We start from the raw sequence: 12,875 nt of genomic DNA on the forward strand, positions 1-12,875 counted from the left end.
ACTGCAGCCTTACAGAGCCTTGCTAAGTCCTCTATACTCTCTTTGCTCAGGGGCCACTTCAACAGTAAAGAATGCTTAAAATAAATCTGAAACATCTCCTGGGAGAGGTAGTTCTCACTTTAAGTAGTAAGAGCAGATGCAGAGCTTGATTGAAGAGAACAGATGTTTGAAGTGCATTTTGCTTTTTAATTTTTTTAATAGGAAAATTTAAGCTTCAGTCGCTCAGGTTTTTATTTGACGACTTTCATCTTGCTTAGTAATTACTTAATGGGATATAAAAATTTAAGAGATTATTACACAAACATTGGATGACTTTTCAAATGAACATTTTCAAGTCCTTGTTTATTCTTTTTGAAATAATTGTGATGCTATATTTTATAGACATTTCTCAGCATTTAATCATGTTTCCTTTCTTTTCAGCTTCTTAATTAAATGAATTCAAGAGGGATTCATTTAGAGCTGCTTACCATGAAGATAAGCTGTTACTGATATTATCTGCCCGCCAACGTTACATGTATTCAAGAATCTTTTGTTGGTTCGTCTGTTTTTGTGATAATTTATATAGTATGCCAATAGAGAAATGAATACAGTTTTATGCAATGAATGCTTAATTTATAGAAACATACAGTAAACATCTCATTGGGAAGTGCTAAAAAGTTATGAATATAGTATACTTAGTGCTCAAGAATTTAAATAAATTTCTTTATAATGTGCTTCTGTTTAAGTCTTCCTCATTGACAAGAATACAAGGTGTATTGCCAGGATTTTTCATCTGAATTTTGTTAAAAGCTTTTGCGATGTGTTTTGGCATATGAGCAAAATATTGTTCTTTAAACTCCTGTTTAGAGAAATACCTAAACATGTAGGTGGGGACTGTAATTTAACAACTCCATACATCTTATGGGGTGGAGGGAAGGGGAAGTATAACTATAATTCTCTGTGGTTGGAGGTCTGTAGTCCTCTAATAATTTATTGTTGTTATTATTATTATTAAGAAGAATTAGAACTGTTCTACTGACCCCTAATCAAGATGATGATATTGATCAGGAAGTAAGGCAAGAGAAACTGCAACACTCAGGGAGTAATAGTGAGAGATCTCAAGATGACATCCTGATGAGATTAAGTATTGCAGCTTTTGCTGAGTTAAAGTGTTCCAAAAGTACACGACTGCCTCCTGGAACAAAGACTAGATCTCACAATTAATAAGCAAATCAAGAGCAGCAACTTAAGCATGCTACTAAGCACAAGAAAGATTAATTGGAGAGTAACTCTCCAAGAGCAACCATAATACAGCAGGTTCAATACTGTTGCAAGAGTGGACAATCAAAGTGAAATCTGAAATAATCAGTTTGAAAGAAGGAGTAATGTAGAAATAAAGGCAGATAATTAAAATTTTAAAAAGGAGCAGTCCAAATAGCTAGACACCAACAAGCAACCTGCAGACTGTTAAATATTCTATTTAAAGCCTAGGTAAAATGTGCCACAACTCAAAAAGAAATAAAAAAGACTCGTAGCTGAACAAGAAAGTTACAAAAGGTGTCTTAGGGAGTTCTGTGTTTTAAATGCTGCCAAGGGGAACACTCATAGAACATCAGGTCCACTGTAAACTTAAGAAGGCTAAAAAAGTAATGAGAAGATGATGTTCAAGGTGGTAGCAGCGTGGTAGCACAGAATTCTTAAAACACATCAAAAGGAGGGGACCCAGCAGGGAACTGGTGAGAGAGCTGATGATCAGGGTTTAAGATGGGGCACCCACTGATTGCCTGCATTCTCCACATATTTAACAGTTGGACTTGATGATCTTAGAAGTCTTTGCCAAGCTAAATGATTGTATGATTCTATGATAAGACCTTGACAGAGAAGCTGAATTCTCTGTAGCAGATAGGTCAGAGCACCTTCTGTGTATTTGCTTTAAATAAGGTAAGCTAGATGCTGCTAAGATCTCAGGACCAAATGGCATTTATCAAAGAGCTCTGAAGGAAATCAGATGTGAGGCTGCAGAACTGCTGACCGAGGTGCCTCCACCTATCATTAGATTGCCAGCTGTGTCAGAGGACTGACGGATTGCCAACACAGCTCTCATCTATAAAAAGGAGTCCAGAGGGAAGCCTCAGAGCTGCAAACCAGTGAACAATTTCCAATCCTGATAGGATGGTCAAGTGTCTAATAAAGACTAAGTAACTTTACTGAGGACAAGGATTAAAACGGTCAGCTGAGAAAGCTGTAGGACTTTTATAGAGGAAAATTCAGGCTTGCAAAGCTTCTAGAGAGATAGAATGGTATTAGAGAAGCACATGGATAAAAACACCTAGGCAAGGTTTTATTAAAGAACCTAATCCAGAATTGGAGGAAGTGTCCTTTTCATGAATTGAAAAGCAATTAGAAAATACCAAGCAAAGGATAGGGCTTCCTTTACCTTACTTCTCATGACAGAAAAACAAAATACAACAAAACAAAACAAAAACAGCTGGCACATTCCAAAAGACTGTTGCTGGGACCAGTTGAATTGATCAATGACCTTGGATACTGAAGTGCCATGCTGATGGGGTGAAAACTCCAAAAGAACCTCTCAAAAGGCAGTGAGAGGGCAAAAAGATGGAAGATGAGCATCAATGCACATAGAAAAAAAATAAAAATGAGTTATGCCTTATCTTGCTGCAACTCAGGAAAGGCCCCTATCCCAAGATGTGATCAAACAAACCCTGTGGGGAGAGGGAGAAAAAAAAAGTACAAAATTTAGCAGAAAACAAATACACAGAATAATGCATTTAGATCTCAAGAACTGCTAAGTTATAAAGCACTTACAACCAGGCTTTAAAATATATACAGAAAAGCGTTAACAACTTCAAGATATTTTCCTCATGTATCAAAAATCTTAAGAAACTCTTATGATGCTAATGCACAACATTTTCTGAAGTGCTAGACTGAATGCTATTTGTTGTAAGATTTAAGTCTTTCTGTTATATTCATAAGAAGCTGATAACTCAGTTCCTGTCTTATTTCATAGGTGATCACTTCCAGCACTATGAATTTATCACCCTAACTATGGCATTCACAGTAGTCTGGGGACTGGTTTAGGTTTGATTTAAAGAACAAACTAAAGCAATGAGAAACAACACAGCTGTAGTACAAGCAATAGAACTGCACGTCTACGCACAACAGGCAATACGGATTCCTCCATTTCTGACGGGTGCTCTATCTTATGGTACTTGGCCCATATGCTTTATCCCCACCCCCTGGGTTTAAATACTTTCCTATGGACCTTAGCAAGCATTTTCAAAAGCATTAGTTCTGTTCTCTTCCAATTTTGTGTACCAGCAGCTTCTTCCTTGTGTCTTTTTTCTATATCATATGCCTTTGAGTTTTTACATGTATCCAGATGAAGTCTGAGGAAGCATACCATACATTTATTTTGTTGCACTTAGTTACTTTATTTAGATGTTGATGTAACTGGAATAACATATATTATCATTAAAGGAACAGTTTAGTTAGAAATTCTGGCAGTTATTCTTATAATTCTTTACGATAAATATATATAACTGAGCATGATTTTGCTGTTTATGTCTGGTAGTACTGAGTAAAAAGACATAAAAAAAAAAATACATATATATAATCTTACCTCTAATGAAAATGTAAAATAGATGTGTTCTTGCATATTCACTTATAATAGAGTAGACATTCACCTATGCACAGTCCGTATTGTTTTATCAGGATCATTTTATGTTCACCTCAGAGGTGTGGATTCATGGCTACACTAAGAGCTATAGCAGTTCAGAACTCAGCGTCTTCTGTGTGACAAACCAAATCCAACATCATCTTGAACAAAGGTTAGGTCAAATGACATGTCTTCTGCTTTCTTTGACATTGTCACATAAAAAAAGTATCTGCAGGTAGAACAAACCTTTACAGAGTGTTTTTTAACTTGATGCTACCTATGCTCAAAATCAAAATTCCGTGTTCTCTGTTCACCCCAGTTAGCTATAGTATTATGCAAGGTATAGATAGAATTAATAAGAAAACCATATATTTTTCCTTGCGTGTTGCAGTAAGTGCATAATTTCAAAAGAAGCATCTTTCCATATTTTCAAGGGAGGTTTGTATTCTGCGTTAACAGAGTACATTTTATCTGAGATTAGTGACTTCCATAATAACTAGGTTGTGTATTGGTCCTCTAAATTAGAATTTAATTAAATAGGGAATATTTCTCTGGTTCATTTTTAGCCTTTCTGTCTTGCATTTTAAAAATTGTTCAAAAGTATAAACAGTAACAAAGTCTCAGAAGTTCCCAAGTTGCAAAGCTTTGCTTTATCTTCTAATAGTTGCACTTTTGCTTTAGGAGTCTTACTCTAGAGAAAAAAAGAGCCTCAAGGTAAGTCATTACTAAGGAGCCCTTCAGGCAAAAACAATGGAATATATGAGTGTATCCAGGCTGCAGTGCACACACTTCCACGGGTATTTATTTCCCCTCTGGTAGCATGTGGTGCAGAAGTTTCATTCTCTATGTTTAAGGATAGAGATCAGTAAGCTTTATATTACATTTAAAGAAGAGCTTTTTGAGTCCTATTCAGTTATAGTTTGTTTAGTCCTGGTATGCATTTTCATCATCAATGGATTCATTTTGCAGAATGAAGGTAAACAGAACAGTTTACTTATGGGAAAATATTTTCATTGGTCAAAGCTAGTGGAAGCAAAGCTAGTGGAAGTTATTGTAAGTATGAGAGAGAGCTTTTAGCCAGTCTTTGCCTTTTTCTGGTGGGGACATGTTAACATGCATATCTCAAGAGGGCTACCTACTACCAACACATCTGGTGGCAAGTAGTAAATCACCCCGATATTGAGCCGACTTGGCCATACATCTGTGTCAATAGTGCTCCCTTCAGTCAAGGTATTTGGAGCTAGGAATATTTGTACCTGTTGCAGAATAGTCTTATAATTACTATACTTACTCTCAATTCTTCTCCCCACCTTCCCTTTGGATAGGTCATGGAAGGTTGATGGCCCTGCTTCCATGTTACTTCAAATCCTAATCAGCTAATTGTTGGTCAGATGCTCCATTTCCCCAGGCTCTAACTCCTGCCTCAGCAACTTGCAACTCAGCAACTTTTATGACCAAACTACAGGTCTCTGCTTTGAGTTGTGCTATGACTTTTCTCAGTTGCATTCATTTCAGATGTGTTCAGCCTCAGCCCAAAGCTGTTCTGCCCTCCACATTATTTCTTACTGCTAGAACACAGATGGTCTTCTCCTAAGATGATCATGGCTCAGGAGAGGGCTAGGCAGGCTCAGTTTTCCTTGCCCTTTGAAGCAGAATAGTCTTTCACTTTTCGTGTTTTATATATTATAAAACCATAAGAGGAAACAAAATTCAAAATCAGCCTCTGCTACATGGTGTCACATCAGTCCATAGACAGAGGCCTTCCTACAGCCCTGTTTCCTACAGTCTAGAAGCCCAGTTTTGCTTCTGGTGGACAGGCTGAAAGTACAACAGAAACAGATTTGGGGAGAAAAAATAAATAAATAAATCGCAAACTGCATTTTTCATGTAAACACTACCATTATTTATACCTAAGATCTTCAATTAACATGTCGTGCCACATATACTTAAATACAGAGGACATGTAGAAAGTGAAGAGTATACCCAGTTCTCACACAAAAGCTGGCTCAAGAACCTTCTCAAAGGAAAATGAGATCTCCTGCTGTGTGTGTCACTCCTTCCCCCAACTGGTTCCACAGAAAATTGTGCAAGCCACAGCCACACACATCACAGCAAACCTTAAGAATACATTTTAGTTCACAAAATAAAAACAGCAGATTCATGCATTCACACAAGTACGTCCTGGTATTAAGTGAAACCACTATCAATCAGCATCATTCAAAATTTGACCACCACAGCTTTGGATACAGCACTTGTCATGTTTTAAACTGTTGCAAAGTCAGAAAAATCTTAAGGGAGCAAGAAAATTAGTCTGAAGTGCCTTAATTATTCAAATGTCCTATTATTTTAAAGCAAGACCATATGCATTCCTAAGACTTCAATCCCTACATGCCTGCATAGGCTTCCATTCAGCTTCCTTTCTTGTGAAATCTTAGGTGTATTGAAAATCCTTAAAAATTTACTGTTCCTTTACAAAGCTCTGTACTGCTGTTAGTGTACAAGTAGCATCATTATTCTCTCTGAAGTGGCAGAGTACTTTCAAGTGTCATTCACACTGAGGGATACCTGAAGAAGTGCATTAAAAGACTTTGGTTTCAATTGGTCATGCTTTCTGGGTTACTCTTCCTTCAAACACCTCTTATGTCTGATTCATTTCAGGAAAACATTAACATTTACTGTCATTACAGGCCTAAGTAGATATTTGTCATCCTTTTGAGGGAGGGAATTTCCTTTTTGCAGGTCTCAATTTTTGTGACACTAATATAAATCAGTGCTGAATGGTGCTCTAATATGTCATGCATTAATAAAGACAAAAAATTGGACAAGGTAAGAGAGATAAATGAAGATGTGTAATACAATGCTTTGATACAGACTAGCATTCAGCACAAATTATAGGTGGGGTGGGGCAGCAGCAGTTCTCTCAGGAGTGTCAGAAATCTAAAAGGCAAAGCTCTATTGCTCAATATGTAGATTTAGAATATTCTTATGTGCTGGATTTAGAGACAAATTACAGCTACAAAATGTATTCTTGATGCATAGCAGGGTCTCAGGGTCTCATGCTATCTGCATTTTACTAATGAGTATATTCATACAGTCTTACCTGTTTTCCATGTCATACTTCCCAAATCAAAGCTTATATTGTGAAGAAATAATTGAATTAATATTATATTAATATTATTTGCACTTTAATATGCTCTGCTGATAATCCTTTATTTAAATCTACATGTAAGTTGCAGTCAGCAGTATATCGTATTCAGGTAAGTAATTGAAAAGTTTGCTCTTAAGTAACATAACTAAAGCCATGTTTGTTGTAAGGAACTGGTGGCACTTGGTGCTCAGTGCTGTAACCAGCATGAAGAACCCAACTGCAGTGTTTTTAGACGACAGAAGACACACACACAGGTTTTTGTATCATACTGAGTAAGGAAATGGCTAGGAAGAGTTCATTCAGCCCGTGCTCTGTAAGGAGAGGATGCTGCAGGTGATTTGAGTTTAACAAAACATCTACCTTCAGTGTTATTACTTTCACCAAGGGAAAGTTTATCCATTTCCAGATAGCCATAAAAGAAACAGTATCCAATGGCCTCTACTGAAGAAGATAACTAACTTTCTAAAATAATTAATTCGGCTCACCAAAGCAGAAAGTGTAGTTGCCTTTCTAAATTGCCTTCGGCATGTTGTTTGCTACATATGCCACCATCACCTCTCTGCTGGATTAAATGTAAATAGTGCAATTTACAGTTGATACAGGGTACTGAGTCACACCACTCACACAACCTAGACAAAACAGTCTTGTGTTATCAATACTGGTTTATTATTAAATCTAGAATTAATCTCCCAAACCAAACAGTTCCATTAGGTAACTCTAGGTGCAGAAGAACCACAACATCTATTGTTTGCTCTCAGCACTGAAATACTAGAAAACTGAAGGAACAGCAGTACAGTCTTATTTTTAGTTGTGATGGGGATTTGATTTCGACTATATCAAAACCCAATAATAAGCATACTTCATTGTTTTTAGAGTCAGCATTTTTCTTCAAGTAATAACTTGTCGGTTGTTGTGGCCTTTCAGAGCAGCACCAAATACCACATCTATTATAGAGCTATAGGCCAAAAATTATGCAGAGAGGTACAGATGCTCTAAACCTTGAACCTGTGAAGGTGTACATACAATCACATCTATGTAACACAATTTTGTGTGCTTAAGGAGGAGTAGATGCATATATACTCAGAGCCATTAAGGAAGGTATTTAGATGGGCGTGCATAAAGTACAAGACAGGAAACTCTAACCACATCAGTTGCTGAACTGGGGATTGAAGAGCATTTTTTTAATTTTTATTTTTATTTTTTTGTTCCTATGTAAATATAATGCTTCCTAAACATCTTGAAATGAAAGGTAATGTTCACACATACAGTATTACTCTTTTCCGATTATTTTTATTTTTAAAAATCAGTACTCAATCTTCAAGACAAACCCCTTCACCTCACATTCACAATTTGTACATCAATATAAAGCATAGCATTGTTAAATCCAATGCAGTATGAAGCGCTGAAAATTTATTGACATTTTACTCTCTTTTTTAAGTGCAGCTAATCATTAAGATGAATAACTGTCTCTTATTGTTACTTTTTTTTTTCTTGAATTACTATGCTTTTCTGTACACAGTTTTTCTTCATCCTATCCAACATAACAAGATTCAGTAAGAATTATTCAGCAAACATTACTTATACCCTATAATGCCTCATCCCTTTAGCAGTTCATTGCTCTAAATTATATAAAACATGTATACTATCTATTCTATTTACCCTCAAGAAAACATTAATTTAAAATCTAATCTGATTGCTGTTCACATGCACACACACACACAAAGGAAAAAAAAAAAAAAAAAGACTATACTACACAATTAGTCATGTCCTCGGAGTAAATATTTTAGGACTACAGGATATACATGTAGGATTAATTTGGTTTGTGGATCTGATGCATGGCTTTCTATGTAATTAGGATTACAGCATTATGAGATACATAACAATGAATAATCCTGGCTTATAAAAGCAACAATTGCATTTTACATGAATCTTTTCTTATGCAAAGTGCTTGTCTTCCTCCTCAGAAATAATTGATTACTTAGCAGTTTGCCCAGTTTGGTAGACTGCTGGGCTGTGCTCTAACTCACTCATGCTTCCAGAGGGCACACATTTGCTCTAATTATCAGAATCATCTTCAAAGTCCTAATCAAAAATGATATGGCAAGAACAAGAATTTGTACTTCTGATAAAGAGATTAAATCAAGCTTAAAAGTTTCATATGAAAATGCAATTTTTTATTTACAAGTTATGGCTCCGATATCAATTATTTCAGTTATTACTTTCAACACAGTAAGCATGTGAAATATAAAATGAAAGCAGAATAAGCAACATGAAGCAGAAAAACAGACCATTTCCAGTTAGAAATGCAAGTTGTGAGTCCCTGATATTTCCAAGCAGATGTGAGCTCAAGAAAATGATAACGTTAACTGGAATGTGCATAAATAAAAATGTATTGGTCAAAATTAAAACAAAAAAGGAACCATTGAATCCATATACTCGCCTTCTATCTGCACATAGTTTTCATGGATATTAGGACAGATGGTACAGGTTGCTTGCTCAATTTGTATCTACTTGTTTGCTCAAGACATTAAGGCAGCTTTGCAGTTGGACACAGCCCTGGGGACAACGACATCACATGCTGCCTGAACAAGAAACCTGCTGACACAGGTTTCTTACAGCACAAGGTCGGGCAGCAGGCTGGGGAGAGACCAAGCAAGTTAGGAACCTACCACATAGATTTACAGTACTCTAAGTAGAAGAGAGCAGATCCACAGCTAAAACTCAGAAGAGAGATTGCATAGCTTATTGCAACCCAGGGGGGTCCTAGGAGGAAACCTAGGAAGAAAATTATCCATCCTACAAGGATACAGAGGGCAAGGTAACATGATTAAATAACTCATCTTTTGTTCCATTTTATGTAACAGGTCTGCATTCATCTTTGGAGTACCTTAATAAAATTCACCCTTTAAAGATCGCAAGCTCTTTGGTATCCTGACTTCAAGGAAAAGATAGAAACAACACAATTTTAGCTATCTGTGATCAACTTATCGAAATCCCATCTCAGGCAGACACGGGGCATGAAATGATTTTGCGTGTCACACACAGCAGCTCTCACAGAGGAAACATATTAGTTCATATCTGTCTGCAGCACAACACAAAGATCTGAGTCCACAAAACACGCACTGAGAGCTTTGATAGAGAAAGCTATCTAAATTGCAGGTGATATGTGCATATCTGGGATAATTTTCACAAGCCAACACAGTGCCGGAAATGGGGTGAAATCCTGTGGCCATGCCTCTGTCCTCCAGAAGAGCCTCTCCAGGCAAAGAGCAGATTCATAACAGCTCTCTGGCACACCATGGCCACACATTACTGTTGCTTATGAAATCAATATCCTCTGCATCCCTGAGGCTCACTCATCTCTGCAAAGCTTTAGCTTTGCTCTCTCTCTCTGTCCTGCCTCTTCCTGCGCTTTCATCCCCATCAGGTAAGCCAGTGGCCTGCTGCTCTGCCTCATTCTTGAGGTTAACCCTGGTCTCACATGGCATGTTTGGAAAAAATTAGCATCAGCTCTTTTATATTTGAAACACTTCCTCTAAACTATGCATATTAATCAATATAGCGTCATTTGTATAATTAGTAAATAAATAGATATATTTTGTTGGCTGATTTATTAAGGTTCTGTTCTGTTCAAAATAGAGGATGGTTCTGGAACTCAAAACAGAGGCTTTGAAACCATCAATAAGATTATAACAGTGAAAGATATCAGTTGCACTTCCTTTTTTTCTTCTCTCTCTCTCTCTTTTTTTTTTTTTTTTTTGATTGACATCATTGCACTTACTAATATATCTGAGCTATTGCCAGAGTCTCTTGCAAAGGGTGCATTCATTAAATTTTAAAGCTTGGGTGTGCGGTGAGAGACTGCCTGTGAAATGAAAGCTCTGTTCTAGTGAGATTCAAAGCTGAGTACAAGCTCAAAGGAAAATTGCTTCTCTTGTCAAATCCTTGTTAAAATTTTGAGCAGATTTCTGCTTAATCATCTTCAAATTCACTTGGAGATGCTTATTTGTAGCAAAGGCAAAGCTACTATTTATTGTTGAACCTGGGCACCACTTTCAGGTTGATTGTCAATAACTGGATACCTTAATCTGAGACAGTCCTGAAAGTGCCATGTTTTTGTGACTTAAAAATAAATAAATAAATAAATCTGCAGAATACTACCTATAAATAAACATAAAACTCCTAGACTTTGGCTATAAATATATAGTTAGAAAAGACTTCTCATGGGCTTGTTGAGAGATTATTTTGCCTAATACTTTATCATTAAATGTACTGAGTTTTTTTCCTTCTTTGAACTAATTACCTTTGATCTAATAGCTGGTATTTAATTAAGACTAATGAAAAAGACAAAAAAAATCAAAAAGGGAAGATTAATGGTCACACCCTCACATGTAGGTTGCCCTCTGACAAGGTCTGCAGCTTTTTCAATGTGAATCCATTTGATGGACTTACTGTCTGCCTTTACTGCTCTTGTCCAATGTCACAGGAGTACAGTCCATCAAAGTAACTGTTCACGAAGAGGTATGTTGTACTGGTGCTAGCTGCCAGGGTGAGAAATGAAGTTACGCTATTAAACAACACAGTGGCTGAATCCTTTTCCTTCTCTTCACTTGAAGGTAACTGAGAAAAGGATTAAGAAAAAATACTAACAATGCTAAAGAATGCTACTGCCCTCACAACTCCCATTGTTAAGTTCTTTCATCCTTTCCTAATTGCAAAGAAGGACTGGAATATTTGTTGGAATAAGAATAAAAATGCAATTTCAGCTGCCGAGGGGACTGAGCCCACAGCTGACATCCTGCAGTTACACTGATCACTACAGGACTACCCAGGTGGATGTTGCTTATCTGCTGCAAAAGCTCTTGCAGAGTCCCTACAGGGATCTAGCACAAATCTTGGTGGCCACTCCAGTCAGCACCCACTCTTCTTTTCCCCTGGTACCTCCTGTCCTCACCCAAATCGACACATTTCTCATGTTGCATCCTACAAACCTCACTGATTCTCTAACTCATAGAAGGGCAGGCCCTGAAGTTGTCAAAACAGAGAAAAAAGAATCTGAGTTCTTTCTATGAACATCAAGAAAAAGAATGAAAGTCAACAAAGTATCTATTATAGAAAAATGAGCAAGTCACAGTTTTAGTTTGCCAGTGCAGTCTGTGAGATGGGATGACCAAGGAAAATGAAAACTTTTAAATGTCAAAATCTGAGCCCACTGGGAACTATTGAATCAATAAAATCAGCTGAATCAATAAAATAAATGGAATGGAATGGAATGGAATGGAATGGAATGGAATGGAATGGAATGGAATGGAAAAATAACAAGAAAACTAAAATAAACCAAGGAAACACCAGCCCTTCTATATTAAATATAATAAATTAAATGCTGGAGTCAATTCACTATAAATTTTCTACTGAATTCAGTGGTGCTGTTCATCAGCTGTGTATAATAAGCCCTAAAAGGGTAATAGAATTGATATAATTATCCATCGTTTGCAATTACACATAATTCTTCTGGGAAAATAATATATGTTGGAAAAATTTGACTATAGAATTAGCAATTGTGTAAATATTTCAAGGAAATTAACTTAAATTCATAAATAGAATTGTATTATGTGTTTTAAAAAAGTTTTCTTAAATGCTTGATAACTTTTTTTTTGTTCATTATATTATACATTTATAAAATATATCTTACTGTAAGAAATATCTTCCTTCTCCCATTCTGTATGTTACTTTTGGAAAAAAAATCTGGTCAGTACATACAGAAAACTAATTTAAAAATCCATAAAATCTGCTTCTAAAAACAAACAGACAAACAAAAAACACAACTGTTTATGCTAATAGTATGTTTAACAGTGCCTGCATTTGTTATCTTATCTATATGTTCCTAAAGCAATAATCTGTATAACTATTTGGCATAAATTGATGAGGTAGGGATCAATAACCAGTCAGCCTTTTTTTTCTGATCTTTTTCCCCTCTGATCACTGTTCATACAGCAACAACTTCCCTACCATTCCTTGATAAGTGTTGTTTCCCAAGTAACGTCTTTTTTCCTCCCCAAAATGTCCTTCATG

At 36.3% G+C, this 12,875-nt stretch overlaps 1 protein-coding gene across 2 annotated transcripts in view; it reads left to right on the forward strand.

Moving 5' to 3' along the window:
- TUSC3 (tumor suppressor candidate 3) overlaps nt 1-713 on the forward strand; it is a 120,666-nt gene extending 119,953 nt beyond the window's left edge. For both annotated transcript variants that reach the window (XM_084285828.1, XM_084285829.1), the window contains one exon: nt 421-713. In XM_084285828.1, coding sequence (XP_084141954.1) covers nt 421-436 — 16 coding nt within the window. In that variant the 3' untranslated portion in view covers nt 437-713. The remainder of the gene's footprint in view (nt 1-420) is intronic.
- Nucleotides 714-12,875: the final 12,162 nt, after the last annotated feature.

This window comes from Netta rufina, assembly GCF_964035555.1.
Source record: "Netta rufina genome assembly, chromosome: 4".
NCBI classification, from domain to species: domain Eukaryota; kingdom Metazoa; phylum Chordata; class Aves; order Anseriformes; family Anatidae; genus Netta; species Netta rufina.